The sequence below is a fragment of the Botryllus schlosseri genome, chromosome 5, assembly GCF_051294905.1.
Source record: "Botryllus schlosseri isolate E-star chromosome 5, Bs_hap1, whole genome shotgun sequence".
In the NCBI taxonomy this organism is placed as follows: Eukaryota; Metazoa; Chordata; class Ascidiacea; order Stolidobranchia; family Styelidae; genus Botryllus; species Botryllus schlosseri.
In genome coordinates, this window is record NC_137240.1 from 12821804 (window position 1) to 12841963 (window position 20160).

Sequence of the window (20160 nt, forward strand, 5' to 3'; positions counted from 1 at the left end):
GGGGAGTTCGCCGTACCATGATATTTTCTAAAACGTGCTGTTCGAGTAAACAGAGGATTAGTATCGCATTTCCATATCAATACTATCATTTTCATCCCATGATGCGGACGAATACCTACTGGTATGCATCAATATGAATCAAGCTCGGCACCTTTCGCATAGCTCAATTTGCACCTTTTGACAATCAATCACGTGAACGAATTACGATCGTTGTCGCAACTACTCACTTACTTGAGTAGATATAAAGTCAGTCAATTTTACTTCTACTTCAAGTAGTTTTAGGTTGCTTATGAAAGAATTACTTCTACCCGTACTTAAGTAGATTTTTTTCGTCGCTACTTTTACTTCTACTTGAGTAGCTTTATTGACTACTTTGACCACCTCTGCGAGTGACGCACGATTTCAATTCGGTCATTTTGGGCCAAGGGGTTATCCCATTTATCCTGCGTTTTAGCACCGCATTTTGGCGCAGCCGCATGTAGGCCAAAACTTTATGTATCATGTGTCCCGTCGCGGGCGGAAAGGGTGGCCTCGAAATACATTCGCACGCCCTTAGATTAAAGCAGCCCAGCGGTTCCCGGCGGCGTTAAGCGATACTAGCAATAACATTCTGCTCTTTCGCAATTGCGAATAAATAAGTCGATGCAGTGAATATCCGTGTCGCCCGCTAGATAGGGTTCTGGTAAAAATCATATAGCCTCTGATTAAAAGCGAATTTAATCGAAGCAATAATTCAAATCACGATTTTTTGATATTTTTATGGTTTTTACTGATAATAAAACCATAAAAGAACATGAGATGAATGACGACCATGTCAAACAAGGAAATGTAGCATATCACATCAACCCAATAATGCGAGGCCCGGAATCACCGCCCCATAGTATAGTTGAAGAAGTTCAACCTCACTGGCAATAATGGGTCGCTAGAATCACCAACAACCTGTTCCGAGACTTGTTGAATAGGGCTGGGGCAGGGTTTTAACCAGGTCACAATGTTCCGAGTCACAAAGACAATCCCACGTTCATGGTTTTGACTCAAGAGTCATTTTCAAGTCACCACAGAGTCAAGTCCTATTCCAAGTCAGGGTGTAGAACTGGCGAAATATTTTTGTGTTCGCATAAAGTGTACGCAGGCTACAAATTTGAATTTCCCATGCCATTTATACAGCTGTTATTTAAATAATGTGTGATACTGGAATACTAGAATCCTTAACACTAGCAAATGTATCACGAGTATCATTGATGATATCTGGGGTGGTCTCAGGATGCGAAAAACTATGTCCGGTTTATGTACAATGCACATAGATGTTCTATAATGAACAACATTCACGTATCTCTCCAGAAAATAAAACATCCGAAAAAAAATTAAACTAAAAAACCAAGGGTAATAACCTGAAATAAGTCGCACTGATTTAAACCAGAACCCTACCGCTGGAGTATAAATTGTGCAAGCATCTATGGTGAAACCCGTGGTAGGTTTTATGTAACATAATATAGCCAAATCTGTGGAGATTCTATTGTTGGGGAAGTTCTTGGTGCGAGCGATGATTCAACAATGAATAAATCATCCGAGTGAAAAGCGGTACTCGAAATTTTGTTGTTATTTTGGCATTCATATTACAGCTGTTCGAATGGGTGTGAATGCACGCACAATTTGGTACTTTAAATCGCCATTCACCCGATTTACACCCTATGTCATGATGAGAATCTGATAACTACACCATTTCCCCAACCATGGATTTACAGTGTACCTGTGTTGCTTTTTTGACTTGTTCTCGTAACATCGCGCCGAATGACCACTCTACCAATCAAAATTTGTACTAATAGTCTTCGGGCTCAAAATCCGGCTGCAATCATCCTTCGAGTTCACGCGGATACATCTTTGTGCTGTCCACTGTTTTTGCATGTTGTCAATATACGCAATCGACAATGGGCGTAGTATCGGGTCCTGGTTGAACTAAATAACTAATCTAACACCATAATCCGACAATTGGCTCGACATTATACCTGGCTGCTGAGGAACTATCACGCTACGACCCATACTCATCTTCAAACAAGCGTTACCGGCAAGATGAAATCAGTATAATATGAATGGCGATCATAAACAATCCGCCACAATAATGAACCGTCTTAGGAGATAGCGTTAACAAGGTTAATACACGGCACGTGCAGCAATATACAACAATGCACGGTCAATGGTGGAATTCATAGCATATAAGCATACCAAAAGCTTTAAAACGGTATAGAAGCACGATCTTTTAATTCCTTCAAGATCATGACTAAACAACTCCGGGTACATATCACAGGTAACTCTATTCTACATTCAGTCCATTGTGTGATGGCAACTGACATTTTATATATCCACGATCCGCGGGGATTGGGTCATGGCAAGAATAATATATAGCGAGATTGACAAGTGTACCACTTACATTAGAGATTAGACAGCTGGAAGGCCTCCATTAGCCAGATAAGTGTTCAATATAGAGCACATGTTTTGTGCCACAAAAATCTGAATATCAATTCATAGCAATAAATAGCAGTACCCAACAGATACAACACGACACAATATAGGTATGGATTTAGAGCAGTAACTGGATTAGTGCGCGATACAACTAGAAAAGTGTGGAGATTTTGTTCATGAAAGTTTTTCCAACGTATCAATGAAACAGTACCGAAGTTACGTGTTCACAGAGGGAACACTAAAGTACAGCATATACAAAATGAACCTACCATATTTCCAAGGATATTGAATGATGATTCCTAGCCACGTCTCATAGTGACTAACATTAAGGCATTATCAGAAGAATATTTATAGGAACGCAAAGCGTTAATGGATAATTGTGTAAATGAAATTCGATGAATGTAAGTATACTATTTGCTGTAAGACGGCCAGTACCGTACATGAAATAATATGCAAGCAAAAAAAAGTATTTTGGCACCTGGTTAGATGTTAAGCTGCCAATGATGTTACAAGCATTTTCGCACCTTTCATGAAAGTCAAGCGACAATATGACAAGCAAAATGGCGGCATGACTAGCGATAAAACAGTTAATTTTCGTACCAAATAAAAACCAAACCCCAATCACCGGGAGAATCACTAAGCACACTGTTACGTCACCAACGAAAAAAACACAGCAACCAACTAGGTAGACAATGATTGATCATGAGCACGCTACGCAGGTTGAAACCGAATCGCGCCCAACGGCGTTGATTCAATATATGAAACGCGTTTACAGTATGAGGCCTCTCAAGACCCAGACGATGTGTGATACAGAGTGCGTGGCGAGGCAGTGGCAACAGTAAAAGTGATCGAGCTTACACGGATCTAACCAGCAACAGCTTTAAAATTATATGATTCGTAAGATAAAACGTACCGGATACAACGTACCCCAACATTCACCGCACTCTAAAATAGGTGTAACTACAAAGTCGGTAAAAGGTACCAAGCACGCGATAGGTAACGTATTCCCCCCTTTCCTCGAAAAAAATCACGAAAGCGTACAATAAGAAACGTAAAAAACATGATCGACTACTGCAAATAAAGATTCGGTACTTCGAAATAATAAAATACAGGTTACCGGAGAACGCACACTCACAGATTCTACATCACAAACCTACCAGGCACGCGTAAAAACAGGCAACGTACGCCGGGAATCCACGAGGTCAGCCTATAACAAAGCGCGGAGAGCGACACGCCGAATTCCCGCCAAAAGTAACATCACGTGACTGTCTTCAAGAATCAGCATGCGATACACATAGCGATGAATACATGCTTCACCGCAATCAACCGCGCACTTACGCTGAATAGTAAGCGTATAAGCATGTATTCAGAGTCGCGTACCACGCTTGAGGTGTCAATAAATTCAAACGCGTCGGCGTATATTATTATTATCCGTAGTGCGATCGCATGGCTGTCGCCATTGTGTGTAGAGACGCGTCTACACTGTAGTGACGATGTCATCTTCGACCAGTATTTCGTTGGCGTCTCGGTGGCCTACGTAGTCTGCCATGTATAAATCTCCGTTGGACCGTCCTCCGTGTCCGCTTCCGTTAGTGTGTACGCTCGACCGTCCAAGTGCTATCGGAGCAGATGCGTCTCCTAGTCTCTGCAAGAGACAAAAAAAAATTGGTGTCGAGCGATGGTCTAGTCCAGGGGTAGGCAGCCTGCAGCAGTGGAAGGAAAATTGTCCGGCCGTGGACACGTAATTCAATGAGTATGTGTCGGCGGCCGCCGACATGAAAATTGAATTGACAAATTTACCCCTAAATTTTTGAGGAATTAATCAATCTTTGAGAGATTCAATTGATATCGAATTTTCCTCGCGTTAGGCGCGATTCAATGCAACTTCATTTTTAAATTTTAATATAGTAGCGCCCTTTCCAATCGGAGACCCAGATTACAGAAGCGATCAGCGGAGGAAGATGATCCACTCCATGTAGAAATAATAACTTGGAATCGTGTGCTCCGAGAAATCTTACCACTATGCCGACAATCCTGATGTGAGGTCACGAAACAACAGCATGCAACAAAGTGACTAATGACTAGGGCTGGGCACAATGATTCGAGTACTCGAATCTGAATCGTGTATTATTTTTAATGATTCGAGTCGAGTAGTAAGAGACGAATTTTTCAAGTATTGAAATCATCATCATCATCATTGGTTTATTAGCAATTTTATCAGTTCAATACACCACAAAAAATGCGATACAATGAAAAGACAGGAAGATGTCGAAGCGACAAGGAGTAGTCTGTGGAATCTGACACCCGCCTTGGCCTAGGCGATGTAAAGAGGAGGCATGCACATGCACACTGAATGAAAGTAAAGAAGATAGTATAGAAAAAGGAAGCGACAAGAAATAGGGCGGCATGTCATGGGAAACGAGATCGATAGGTCAGTCGTGGTCCGGTAATCTTGAGGATGGACTGTATTTATTTAGTAGTAATTGCTTGTATTTCGACTTGAATGTGGACATGCTCGTCGACTGTCGGATGGCCGGCGGGATAATGTTCCACACATCAGGTCCGGCATATTTGATAGAGCGATGATCTTTTCGGTCGATCATATGATATTTGGACGACGTGGACGCGCGTGTGTTGTAGGCTACTTGTGCGCTTTTGATTTTGAGGTAAAGAAGTCATTGAAATATTCGGGGCAACGACCGCAGTGGAACTGATACATAAACTTGGCGATTTCTAGTTTCCGCATATCTTCTATGTTTAGGACGCCGAATCTCTTCAGCAGCGACTTGTTGGATGGGCAGCCAGGCCCCTTTGGGGACCTAGCTATGATTCGGAGTACTTTATGTTGTAGTTTCTGCAGTGGCTTGAGTGCAGTTTTACTGGCAACCCCCCAACAGAGGATGCCATAATGTAATTTCGATTGGATTAAGGATTTAAAGAGTATCAGAAGAACCCATGCTGGCATGAAGCGCCTAAGGCTGTAGAACAGGTCGCACTTCGGTGATAATTTAGTTTCTAGGGACTGAATATGACTCTTCCAGGACATGTTAGAGTCCAGTAAAACCCCGAGATATTTGGCATTATCTGTGTTGGAAACGGGCTGACCAGCGATATTAACGGTTAGGTTATTTTTTGAATTTACTGTCGGCAATTGCGATTTCGAGGCGTTTATGCAAAGGTTGTTCTGGCCCGTCCACTCAAATTATACGCTCCTCGCCACTTACAGTTAATTTATCAACGAGAATTATAGTTTCGATACTGACTTTCCCTGCTGAAGCCTTGAAACCTGATTTTTCATATTGTAGCATACGAAATATATAGCCCAAAGCTAGGAACATTACTGTAAATAGCACATTTCCGAAGTCATGATCATCCCACGGCATTGTCACCAAGTCCTATGAAATCGGTATGGTCGAAAAAATACCAAACTATGTTTAATGTGATGGATAACAGGCATTATATTCTTTGTGGTAGCATAAAAGGTACATATTTGAACTTTGACATATTACATTCTGTTATGACGTCACAATGACTGATACTCGATTACTCGACTCTAAGCATATTACGTGATTCAGAATCGAATCACTCAGGTACTCGATTTTGCCCAGCTCTACTAATGACAATTGGCCTGGGACCCGAATATATATTTATAACTCTTCGAGTAGAATAGTCAGAGTCGAGTTTATCAGGTAGCAAAATTATGCAACAGAGAATTATTTTGCCATAGAGATTTATAGTTTTGACACCTTAATTCCCTTGAAACTTCGGTTGATGGTATCTCAACAGCCAGAACATACGTACATAGGGTTGTTCAAAAATAACATTTTTTCCGGATCCCGGGATTCACTCATTAAATTGTTAGGTTGCCTAAAATACTGCACACCAAATTTGGCTCAATTCCAACCAGCATACGCCGATGCAGACCCAATATAAATTATCGAATTTACTATGAAAAATGAAAAAAAAAATTCAAATGTTACCGTCAACACCATGAAATTGCCGAGCTGTCTACCAAAACGACGCAATTCCAACCCGTACAAGCGCAGTTATTGCATCACAAAGTTTTGGATTTGCAAAAATAGCATAGACGGTGGAAAATCCCAAAATCATGAACGAAAAACTCCAATAACTTCGCGTCTACGAGTGTGAATTGCATAAAATTTGTTTTGCATCGTTTCTGTTCTTTGTTCCACGGGAGCATTGAAACTGAGATTGACCGCAGCCTGGTAGCCCACCGCTAGAACCGCAGTATTGTCACGAATCGTCGTGTCGTAGTAGGAAAAACGAGCACTGGACTAATCTCTTCGCGCCCGTACAAAAGATACAATTTTTTTTCACTTCCCATGACACCGTAATGAGAGCTGTTACAATACAAGACCCAAATCCTGACTCGTAATCCAGTCAGTCGTAACCCAATTTTTGCCCACAACTAAATCCTACTGCACGCGACTCACCTCCGCACAAGATCCGCTGGCCCTGGCCACTTTCCATATCATCGTCACCATGATGGAGAGAAACACGACGCCGATAACTGCGAACGACGCAATTGACGTCCAGTCGGAGAGAATTTCGTCGGGAGACACGTCGCTTTCGGATTTTATCGTTAGAGATTGCAGCCCGTCTTTGCCGACAGCGTACAAGGTGTAGCAGAGACAAGCCTGTTGTCAAGAGCGTCGTTAAACAACGGCCCATATAACAATACTTATAGTTCCGCTACAAAAAGTCATTGATGGTAGTAAGGTCACAGTAACTGCTGAACATATTATCGGAGAGCGTACATGTTTGTAGCGCCATTAGTTATTTGCATTAGTCAACTGCGCAAAGTATACGAATCTTGCACTAGAGTACTTTCAAGACCTTTCCGTTTCTGCTTCAATTTGAAATCGAACAGAAATTTTCGTTACTTCTGATTGAGTAGCAGTGGTGACTATTCACCACCTCTGGCTAGGTGGAATTTCGGAACACACTCCCGAGTAAACACTCCTTCACCGTGTGCCTGTAATGGTGACGAGATGATATACAAGCGCCACCGGGAGTCTAACTTCGACCTGGCATGTCAAACAAAGTACGACTGTTTAAAAACGAATGGGTCTTCAAACTACACGATTCGTTCGATCACGACGAGGTAGACTTGGCAGTTCAAGCACTGCCGCATTCCGAAGAGATGGTGAAAGTAGTCAGCCACTCAAGTAGAGGTAGGAGTAACGTTGTAAATGTCTACTCAATTTCAATCAAAAGTAGCCATTCACACCACCCGTCAAAACGGCTTCACGTGGAAACAGAAAATGAAAGGCCGGAATAGTAGGCCTACTCAAGTGAGTAACTACAAAAAGTAGATTTGCTCAAGAGGTGGCAAACAACAACAACGAATGACACTAGTACACTACAAATTAATGCCATCATAAAAAAATATACTAGGTATCATAATATATGGGTGTATTTCACATGGTTTTACAGTCATAAAAATTTATCTACTTTTCAAAATCTAAATTGTAAAAACTAGGAGTGGAAATGGTCTGAAAACAAACATAACCACTTCAATGATTGATGCAAGTACGCAAACCTTACTAGAGTACTCCAAAAATGAAGTGCTCCGTTAATGACCGCCTCTGCTAAACAGGATATTTCGGCAGTACCAAAACATTTAGAATCCAGCGTGCAATGTGTGAGTCGTGTAACTATACTACAGCAACAGACAATCAAGCGGTTCACCGTACCATTATAATCGACGGCGTGATGCCACCCCAGAAGACGGGCCAAATCATTCTCTTGAGACATGAGTTGTTCGTCATGGCTTTGATGTTCGTCCGCAACAGCGTAATTCCTTAAGAAGAGACAAAGACACTGCGAACCGCGGCAAAGACAAGACAAAACGCCTGCGACTTACCGAAGGCATACGTTATCATCAGCAATTCTGGAACGGCAATCAGCATGCAGCAAACTGGAAACGTAATCGTGTCGAAGAACGTGAAATACTGCAGAGCTCCTTCCTACAAAAAGACCAACCGTTACACAAGAGCTAGCAGATGATCCACTGTTTTTCCCCCATAAACCTGAAGATATATCTTCACAACAAACACCAAATAGCAAATTGACAAAAAACACAAATTGCTATATACCGGATCATACAATTTAGTCCGATTGAGCTATTACAGCGCTACCCAACAAAGCGGCCTCCCTGCATTGGCAAAAAATCGTAGGAAAAATCAGGCCACGACAGAAAGTTTTTATGACAGCATATGGAGCAATAATCGAACACAAAAATATTTGTAACTTGATAATTACAGAACTTTCCAGTATTTGTAATGGAGATCATTTCTGACATTGTCAATTATCCATAATGCGGTAAATTATGACAGTCACAATCATTCTACATTTCCAGTGAGAATGAGTATACATCACAGATCTAATTCCGAGCAGCGTTTCATTGATTTTTGATACGTCAGTACTGTTGTTTGTAGTCATCATTCAGAAGGATGTACTGACATGACAATATAACAACCGCACTAGGCTAATTAAGCGCAATGAAATGTATAAATAAGTCAGAATATGAAATAAGCTCAGCCCGCAATCAATGCTGCATCGCGATGATCCCACTCTCCCGGGACCTACGTCTATTTTTATGGTATGTTGAAACCGCTTTGACGCGATGCAAGAGAAAGCTAAGGGACCTGAATAATTGGAGATAGTACTTATTAAAAGATGCATTACCTGCACGATACACGGAACTCCCATGTATACCGTCAGCGTGAAGAGCAAAACAAGCAGAGACGACACCACACGCAGCCCTGTAGCACGACAGGAGCTCAACGAATCGGAAACTGACGACAGCATACATTCGATAGCGGGCAGCTGTAGGAGTAGTAGTACAAGATAAGAGCTGGCGATACATTCCAACTCCTGAATGAAACTGCAAATCGATTGCGATCCGGTCATCACGAGATCACAAGTCTCACAGAGAGGTGATCAGTAACAAAGAATGAAGTACTTCTACTGTTTTGCACTCCTACTTATACTTGAAAACTACTTTTTTATACTTTGGATTTTGAAAAGATTCTTGGAGGTACAGAACCTGAATGGTGTATTCATATTGAAATGAACCCGAATATTTTCGGTTGACACTCGTCAGGGGTAATCGTCAGCAAATAGTATAGAATTGGAAAGAATATTGTATATCAACAGTCGTATCACGAAATACAACGTCACCAGCATAGAATTTCAAGTAAGAATAAAATTGTACATTGAACGCTCTCTTATTCGAGAAATTGTGATATTAACCGCATGAAATAGCACCTCCTGTCATGTTCACCCAACATATTCTCGAAGATTGTACCTATCTGTGAGTGGAGGCATTACTCATTTTGCATTGGTCGCAAGGAAATATCATCTTCTGATTTTGAAAGTAGCTGCCTCTGGTCAACTGATTAAATAAGTATGCGACCTTCCATACCTTCCATTTGCTGATTCAAATTGAAGGAAGTAGTTTTGCTATGTATCGGAATTCGGAAATCGCTACTTGTACTAGGGTGTCAATCAACGGTGACTCTTTTGACATAAATGATCGAGATAAATCCAGAGCAGTGCCATAAAATATAAACTCCAAGAAGGATAAGAGGGAACCATAAAATTAACAGAATATAGGAGTCCAGTGAATGAAGGAACGACTCATAAAACACAACTTTTTAACAGACCCCGAACATAGCGTAGATATGAAAGCATGACTGGGGGGGTGGGGGGGAGTCACACATAACAGTAACCTAAAACCATCCCATCCAAACTCATAGTCCTGAGATATCTTCGTATATGTCAAGCTAATGCTTTTTCAAATAATAATCGTCACATCAATGCCAATTTAAAGGTCGTCCAAAGCACTCGTGAATCATTTTGCAGTGGCCAATCATAAATCAATATGCTTTTAATGTTAACAGGCATATATTATTTTGTGATAATGCAAACCGCAGATGTATAAACACTAAACACACCATATGTCAATATCTTTTAAAACACACAACTATTCCTTATAAAATTAAGGACTTATGGATCAAGAAAGAAGACCCATCCTGCTTATCACGAAACTACAAACCACAACATTGGATCACATTTCAAAAACTTACAATGGCGCTGGTCGACAGCAGGAAGAACGTGGCGAAAACGATGATACTCCACGGCACCGGGTCACCCCACATCTGAGACACGGCTTCCGAGTATGCCACAAACGGCGCCATGGGACCGGTAACGCTGTCGAGGGCGCTCGAAATGCTAACGTTTGTCGCGTATGATAAATAGCCTTGCACGCCGAAAACCGAGATAGTAGGCAGGCAAGAGAGGAGCGGTACCGTTACCAGTAGCATTGAAGCGTCGACTTCATACCTAAAACGTTACAGCAGGATAACACACAAAACGATCGTTAATACTAGCATCACGTTACTTGTTATAAAAGCGGTTGTAAGACGCCCACGTGTAGAGTCCGCCCCATGTCACCATCAGTGATAAGAAAACCTGGCTCATTGCGTCCTTCCACAGCTAAAAAACAATGGCAATATTCATATATCTGAAGAGCTTGTTAAGAGGTACAGAACTCCAATATACAACTGAATAATATATTCATATTGAAATGAACCCAAATAGCTTTGGCTGACAATTATCAGGGGTAAGTGTCAGTAGCTACCAGCAGTAGAGAACATTGTATATCAATATATCGTCGCAGTATCAAAGTAGCTGATGTCCAGTTTTCAAATTTTGAAGCTCAATTTCTAAAACTTGAAAAAAATCAATTTTCCGAAAATTTTTGAATATTTTTCGGTCATATCTTGGCCATGGTTATGTCTGTCTCACTGTACCAAATGGAATCGGGGCCAATATATGGCTGAAAAACATGAAAAAGTTAATTTTCTCAAAATTCGTAAAATGGACATAAGGTACTTTGATAACACTGCGAAGGTATGTGCCTTGTCTATTGTAGCAACAATAACACATTGTAAACACGCCTCATTCAGCCAATATCAGCCTTTTCGACAGGGCAGCAATGTAACAATCCAATCGTAAAAAATCAAGATTCTAAATCCAAAAAAATTAACCACTGAATCGTGCATAGGCACGTTCAAAGGGGTTGGTAGCAGGCTTTTACATTTGGATGAGCTATGTCCTGCTGGGAGACGTGTTATTACTGACACCAGGAAGACAGTAAAAGCTTATGAGCGCTAGCAGTTCTGCAGATGTGGAATTTTATGTTCCGAAGTCATGCAGTGGCGTGAAGACTGTATTACTCTAGGTCATTAGGTCACACAGTGTGTCACATGAAATGGAAATGTGACACTCTGGATGCAGATTAATAAAAGAATAGGCAGCCTCGTCACTACACTTGTAATCGCTGCATTTCTGGGATAGCTCAAGAATACTATTTGTAATGGTGGTTTCACTAGACTGGTTTCACATCAAACAAATTCGATTTAAACGCTACAATTATAAAATGCGTTCGAAAGGAGAATTATGTCACTGCACTAAAAAACTTGCGGTTGCAAAATCATAATTATGGTTCGTTCTGGTATACTTTTTATGACTAACACCGCTTGATAAGTAGAGCACTTCAATCTGCTTCACAGTGTGAAATGGAAACAAAGTCGAAAGGTTGCAGTAGGTACGAGATCACGTAATCATGTCCTTAAATGAAACGGTCAGCGAGTGGCATCAATAAATTCGTATAATCCAGGTTCCCTACTGTATTTTCAGGCATTAGGTATCAGCATTCAGCATGTCATTGTGAATTAACGGTGACCGACTAAACTCATATCAATTTTAGGCCTATGCTTATCCCAATTAGCCTAAAACAAACCGTCGCATGTGCATTATTGATGAAGAAACCATTAGTGTTGACCATCAAACAACGTGTATCCTATCGAACCAATGTCAGTATGCGTTCGCGGTCAGGAATTGGAATACGTAATGACTAAATGACATCACGCAACATTGAGAAAGCATCATGCACCAGAGGAACAATAGGCTACAGATGCATATCATAATTATTTTCATACACATGGGTATATCAATAGCGTCCCTAGGCCCGGACCGTAGCGAGTAGAGATACCTTATATTAACAGGTTTATGGCCTCGAGTACAAAGATTGGCATTTAAGTAATTATCAACAGTTGCATCGATTGGCTGAGTCTCTAGAAGTGGAATACATAAGCCAATGTCTACCAGTTGACAAAAGAGGTTGAGATATCCAAAAATACCAAGGTGAAAAATGCATCAATGCACATATGCATCTGGTGACAGCAAAATTATGTCCTCAGATTGCTATTGCACATGCACATTACATTTTCACGAATCGAGAGACATCGCCATTTCGAAGACGTTCGCATATACAACAAAATTAAAGCAGACTACCAGCCTGTCGCAAACCAACAATGGATCTATGATATCCTCAACTGAATCGGTAGCATAGAGATCCGTTTAGCACAGAATAAAATCAGACAAACCTTGGGAGACTGAAAGCTGGTCAGATCTTGAGTGATGAAAAGGTATTTCACACCCTCCATAGCGTTTGTTAAAGTGAGACATCGCACCAGCACCATAACCAACACGGCAAACGGAATGGTACACAGTCCATAAGCGATCTGGAGAAGACAGAATAATGATAGCAGAGCATTTTCTTGATCACTAGCAGTCAATAATTTCAAAAATAACGAACGTGGCCTAAACCCAGTCGCATCGCTCGTAAGCAAAATCAGAGACCTTGGGTTCAATATTCCCGCCGGCTGTCCCATAAGAACCCAGCCGCTGGCAGGCAAAACCCTCGCCTCAATGTCAATATTACCCAGAGACACAAAACTGCAATGATTCGTAATGTTTTCCAAATCTATCACTGATAGGAATAGGAATACAACAAAAAATATCATAACCGGCAGACAGAGGTGGTCATGATCACTAACGAGGTACTTCTAGGAGTACGGTACTCAAGCAGATTTTGCCTATACAGCACGACTCACTTTTGAGAGTCATTACGTTTCAGCCTACTACCACTACAGTTTTTAGGCAAAATTATTTACATACATTTCATATATCGTTACATAATGCGCACAAGTGAAATTGTCACTAGGCGAAATAGCCTCTGTATCATCGTAACTGAATATATTTTCGAGAATTACGGTGCATCGATTTGCAGTTCCACTAGTCAGTTTGCGCTAGTCTCATAGATTCGTCCAGCAAAACCGAAAGTATCCACTATACTGCTAAAAGCACGCAAACCATCAACCAAAAATCTACTCGTTGTAGCTGCTTACATAATTCAAGTACTTTCCAAATTGCCACTTTTATTTGTAATTACGTTGATATTTACTGCATTATTCTTGCTACTTGAGTACTAACCTTGACTAATAGACTACCGTACTTACGTAGTTTTCAGACCTTAGTTTTCTACTTCCACTACTTCTCATCGTATAAATATTTACAACTTTAGTTTGACTTCTACTCAAGTACAGTCGCTGACTGCTTCGACCGGGAGTCTCAAACTCAAATGTGCTAGTGGGCCAATTTCCCAGTTTTTGATGACCCCGCAGGCCGCAGCATCAATACGGGTACCGGTAGTCAATGTGTTACCAAGTGGGCCTTATTTGACGGGTTGAAGCTGTCCAATTGACCACAAACATCGTGAAAATCTTATTTACTATTGCAGCAATTCAGGCCGGGAACAGAAAAAATCACGTTTATAAATACTTGAATAAAATTGCTGTTGTACTCGATAGAGAGTAGCCGTAAGTGATGTTCAGTGAGTAGTTGCAGGTCTTTTCGATCAAATTAAAGGGAATATTAACTTTTCAAATCGTAAAGAAGTTATGTGGCACTCAAATATTGTCACATGTGTGCTAGAAAATCTGAAATTTCGAAGCAGGCCAACACGAGTATTAATCGAAAAATCCACTTGCCTTCCCCGTAAATCGAACCTCCTGCAGCAACGAAAAGAACGACACCAACAGCCTGACGAAAAGGAAAACGCCGATCGCAATCGCCGGCATCAGAAACGGCGACGAGGCGCCCATCAATATCGCCGGCACGTTCTGAATGTTACGACAAATGTCCCCGTTCTCTGCCAAGTTTCTCCTGCACGAGATTGAGAGAATCAACATCAACAGGTGTTTAACATTGATGTCATTGGTCTCACTCTCGCAGTTCGAGGGATCGTGCAGAAAACACAATACGCCTCGGCAATTTGTCTAAGTAAATAGGCCTAATGACAATCAAAGCCGATGGTATAGGCTTATCTTCACAATCCGAGGCAATTTAGAAAGCAGGCGTACTAGCTAGCACCTTGGATGCGTCATAGATTTTGAAATCAGACACCCACCTAAGCCTGGCTAGGCAATGTACAGGAAATGAGCCTGGATCACAAATTAACGAATCACATCTACTTTATAGGTTTTGAATAAACTTGAGCTCATCATGGTCCTACAATCAATTACAACTTCCCGTAACATTTAGCAGCAAACTTTAATATCTTATGGCGTAATTAGGGAAATTATCGTGGATACAGTTCTCTTATTGCTTATAAGCTGCTTAATAACCAGACTTTGAATATTGGGATGGAAAATTGATGAGCAAAATAAACACCTCTGCTTGTAACCAGTAATTAATTGAACTTGCCATAAAAATGAGGAAATCTGATGGCCAGATATGGATGGCTGGTTATCAACGTCATCAATACAGGTGGTCAGGTTACTAGTTTATTCCGAAAGTGAACACCTTTAGCGATGTTGCGTACGTCAAAACACGTATTTCACTTGTGCAATCGTTTTTTCGTTTCATTATTATTCTAGTGGTTTATGAGAGGTTGTAATGGCAGCCTATTGCAACTGAAGTAAAGCCACTCTTACGTCCAAAATTCAATAGAAGGGGTCGGATGTGAACCATTATATGTGTAATCGCAAAATCTCTTGGGTATGAAGCCATCAGCAGTTTCAATGCCGTATGCATCATTCTTGCGGGTGAAGCCTTCTACAGCCGAAGATATGCAGTCCGGATCTGGAATAGCAACCAGAATTAACCATATGATTGTGCCAGCAAGTAGCAACGGATTAGTGAAAAAGATGAACAAATATAGAGATTAAAACTGTGGTGTGTACACACAACATTCATGACTACAGTACGTGTAGAACTAAAGCTACAAAACAGTGGAGTTGATCAAAAATAGTTAAGCTCAAGTTGAGAGCTAATTGCCATAAACGTTTGCTGTTTATTACCAAAGACAGTTTATGTAAGCAACACGGCTCAACAAAATAAATTCAGCAAGCATGCCAATAAGCCCACTTCATACTACCAGTATTGCCCTGTGTTAAAAATTAACAATACTATCTGATTTGGGTCAGTGGTGGCCAATGATAAGACAACGCAAATAACATTATTAATACTGTATCATTGATATAAAAGCCATACCACAGAGGTGAAAAAGCAATGATGAAATCACCAGCCTCTAATCTCATACATTCCCCTTTCAAATTTATTCATACCCAACTCTTAGATCAAAACTCGTATATATTAAGAAGCACTATTTGTTATTTATCCAGGTAAAACAGTGCAGTCATCAAAAATCAAAACAAAATCATTTGGATTGTATTGTATCATATTGACTACAGAGTATAAAAGCACTGTAGCAGAAACGTAAGAAACATATACATTGAACGTTCTGTGTGTTCAAAAGATTCATAAGTATCGACTAAGAGAAAGATCCTACCTTTTTAGGGTCTACCAATGCTAATCAGTCGGACGTGGAAATTATTAAATAACCATGCTTAAATTGCTATCGCTATATATCAATGCCTACGGATTTCAAACATATACAACCAATAAGCCTAGTTCAACACCTACATGCCATCTTTATGGTTATTTTTCAGCACGAGTGCACTTCATAGCCACCACGAGTTTTGTAAATATATGCCAAGGCCATTATAAGTTTTTACGCATTGAAACAAGATCCTGCTATGGTACAATGATCATGATGGAAGACATGTCATAAAATGTTAAGCATGTGGGGATTTTCCTGGTTCTGCTGACATCAAGAGTTAGCAGTCCACATCATAATGCTAAAATGATTGGGGTTTATGTTGAAGTATTCATCAATCATCATTCCCTTTCAAGACTTGTTATGAAACTATTATTAGTGGCTAATAAGTACTTGCGTGAACTATTAACAATTTCCATAGGACACAGCGTGCAGTAGAGGAATTAGATAATACACAGAAAATTGTTTTGGATAACTGGCAGGTAATATTGTGATTCCGATATGACTTCTTTTGATAACACACATGAAAAATATGCACACTTAGGTGTTCAGGCCTATATTCCATAAATCTCTGATTATGTGGGTGCATTCAGTGTAAAGTAATTTAATATTAGCATCAAAGCAGAAGTCTTTTAGCAACATTAAACCAATGATCATATCTTCCAAGTCGAAAATACATAAGTAACACCAGCCTTTAATCCTCCGACACAGCCAATGATATTTACCTTACAACCAACATAGTGCCATTATGATCATAAATACAGAAAATCTGACAATAGATTCATCTCCCTCAAGGGTCTATTATGAATACGAAATTTTGCAATAGCACTTAGTACCAACAACTACGAAGACAGCAGTTGTACTGATTTACTGCAATGTGCAGCTACAGACAATACAAATCTTATATGCTATATTGCCATAATAAAAAAATACACAGTCGATTATCAATATTTTTAAAGTTATGGGTCACAAAATAGTAGTCGGCAATGTCTCTATGATAATGGATACAGAAAACAACTACCATTTGGATCAGATCATCTATAAAATCGATGTAGTTCAAATGCAAACAATAACAAACTCCCACCTGGTTGGTATTGACATAACTCTGAATTCCATGTGTTATTACATGAGGCAAATGGCAATGGATTGGACATTGATGAAACAGTATAAAGTAATAAGTAGTAGGCAGCGGCTCCGTGGTAAAACACAACCATTAGTGCTACAAGCAGCATTGACCATCCGACACCTGTATAAAGCGGAATGGGAAATAATTCAAGAAAATTGCACTTGGTACACATACGAATTGCACTTCTATAAATAAACCTAGCTTCTGATTGTCTAGAGTCATTTATCATCGTCAATCAGTAAATCTGCTATACATGGATTACTCGTGAGTTTCATAATTTCAAAATTAGGATCCAACATAGCATCCAATGGTGAAATTTATAGCATAGATGGCATGATTCGCATCATCAAAAGCAATTTATCTGTACTATTCAAATGAGTGATCTTGTTTCGATCATGTCATTTTTATGGTTAATTATTAAGTGTTTTAATACCTTGCATGATCGGAATAGTGCTGAATCCTTGCGGCGGAGCCAAATTGCTATATTGTCCCCAAGCCATCTCGATGAATACCACTGGGATCCCGACTAAGCAATATAGCAACAAAAATGCGTACATGAACGGAGCTGCAATACCAAAATACTGATTAGAAGCGTCATGGGAATATCGCTACATTCCAATCTATCTGTAAACGTACAATAATGAAAATAACAAACGGCTGTATTCTATAGCGACTCTTTCAGATATGAACGATTTCCAAAAATGCCAACTTAGAGTGTTCAAAATACATACGTCTTGAAGGTGATGCTTTGAAATCAATTAGGGAGAGGATTGGTCAGTATGATAGGCTGTCTCAAGATATAAACAGGCCGTCAAATCAACAATGAAATACTGCGACATATCCCGAAAATCTGGAGTCAGGAGTGACCGGCTGATCTAATTGTAAATTAGCCTACATTAAGGAATCACTTGTACAGACAACAATGTAGAAAACTTCATTAAAAAAAATATACGACCAACATCAGTTGATTGAAACATACCGTAGCCGAAATGGAAACAGTCAATGCCATGATTAACCAATTCATTTATGTCTACTAATCAGAAATTAAGTGGGATATTATATTATTCTTTTCATATAATGGGACTGGTGGACGAATTATAGAGCTTCTTCAATCTTGGGTTGGAGGTACTAAGGCAGTGTTGGGATCAAGTCACTGCCTTCGAGTCACGAGTCCTTTCGAGTCATTGCATATTTTGACTCGAGTCAAGTCAAGTCAATTGATTTTCAAAGGTGACTCGAGTCAAGTCAAGTCACTCGATTTTTGGAGGTGACTCGAGTCAAGACGAGTCAAGTCAAGTCAAGTCACGAGTCAAAGTCACAATTCAAGTCAAGTTGCCTTTTCGAAGTATGGGGCATGATAACGTCATTGCATCTTGCTATAGCTGTCTGAAATACAGATTGAGTGGTCATTCATTATGAAATGATGAACGAATACAGAGTTAAATATACACGCAAGAAGAAGCTGTATCGCTCACATACACCTATACGTACAACTGCTAAACCACAGTTTATATGTTACCAGCCAAAATAGAGAATAGATACGAATTGATAGGATGCACTTCACATTACCGATTTACAAATCGATATGATACAATTCGAGCCTGTGCCAATGGTTGAGGACTGTATAAACTAAATTCGAATTCAATTTCAATAAAACAAGAGGTTTGGTTAAGGTAAAAACAGAAATTAATTACTTTACTATACTAATTTACGACAACGTAAGCTGTAAGCTTCGATCACTTCATTTGCGGTCAATTTATTTGTGAGGGAACAATGGAGACTCAGTAAAACGCACGGTCATTAAATGATTAGTCGCTTTCACGGTTACACCAGCGTTTCGGAACTATCAGAACATAATGCAAGATTAAGTGATTACTTGATGACTTGAAATTGACTCGTGAATTTTGCCCCGAGTCACGAGTCAATCCATATTTCTGATACGTCGAGTCAAGTCAAGTCAAGTTATTTCAGCAAAGTGACTCAAGTCAAGTCAAGTCATTCGAAAAAGGTGACTCGAGTCATCCCAACACTGTACTAAGGTACCAGAGTGGAATTGGTGGCAACGTCACGCAGAACTTTCTGTTCAATTACTTAATTATTCTATGCAGGAAAGCTCTCATCACGCAGAATTAATTTCAAAAATGAACCGAGATTCCATAGGGCCAGGGGTTAAGGTACCTGGTACAGAACTTCAATATACGATTGAATAGAATATTCCTATAGAAATGAACCGAATATTTTCGGCTGGCACTCGCCAGGGGTAATCGTCAGCAACTAGTAGAGAATGGGAAAGATAATGAACATTGTAATCGTATCAGGTATCACCAAATATAATTAGGAAAATTACATCATTTGATGCATGGTTGTTTTGGTACTATACTGTGATGTACACGATTCTTACAGAACAGTAAAATAACGTAAGTATAATACTCACCACCATTATTTTCCAACGCCAGATAAGGGAATCTCCAGAAACTGCATAAACCCAAAGCTTGGCTGAATAACGATATATGATATTCCAATTTGCAAGGCCAATTTCTTCTCTCGAGCTCACTCTGGCTCATATATGATGGCGCCATTGCCAAGATCCACTATAGCGAGCTCAAGCCGTTTATTCAAAGCGTACCAAAACAGTGCAAGACTTGAGATCCCGTCGATACATTCTCTTCGAAACGAGAAAGTTTATAGAACTCAGTGCGAGAAAGCCGCTGCGAAGCAAAGATGAAAGCTCGGCGCTCAAAAGTATTTCCGTAAAACCGAAACCGGTTAAGATATAAAACCGGTCAATTTTAAGTCGATG

General features: G+C 40.1%; 1 protein-coding gene across 1 annotated transcript; it reads right to left on the bottom strand.

Annotated features, from left to right (window-relative positions):
• Positions 1–2059: 2059 nt before the first annotated feature.
• LOC145439051 (sodium- and chloride-dependent glycine transporter 2-like) lies at positions 2060–20089 on the bottom strand. Its single transcript, XM_080316517.1, has 13 exons — positions 19795–20089; positions 17794–17925; positions 17319–17480; positions 15330–15477; positions 14385–14559; positions 12939–13076; positions 10889–10983; positions 10575–10830; positions 9172–9312; positions 8348–8450; positions 8178–8284; positions 6915–7118; positions 2060–4105 (listed from the first exon to the last, which is right to left on the bottom strand). Exons 1-13 carry the CDS (start codon positions 19937–19939, stop codon positions 3938–3940), a joined length of 1974 nt encoding a protein of 657 aa, XP_080172643.1. The 5' UTR covers positions 19940–20089; the 3' UTR covers positions 2060–3937.
• Positions 20090–20160: the final 71 nt, after the last annotated feature.

What these genes read in the sequence shown, in the direction of transcription:
- LOC145439051 (XM_080316517.1), bottom strand. Translation starts at nt 19,939, where the DNA reads ATGGCGCCATCATATATGAGCCAGAGTGAGCTCGAGAGAAGAAATTGG. An exon ending in GGCGTTGGAAAATAATGGTG is followed by an intron (nt 17,926 to 19,794) that starts GTGAGTATTATA and finishes TTGGTATTGCAG; the next exon opens with CTCCGTTCATGTACGCATTT. An exon ending in AGGTTCGATTTACGGGGAAG is followed by an intron (nt 13,077 to 14,384) that starts GCAAGTGGATTT and finishes TGTCTTCTCCAG; the next exon opens with ATCGCTTATGGACTGTGTAC.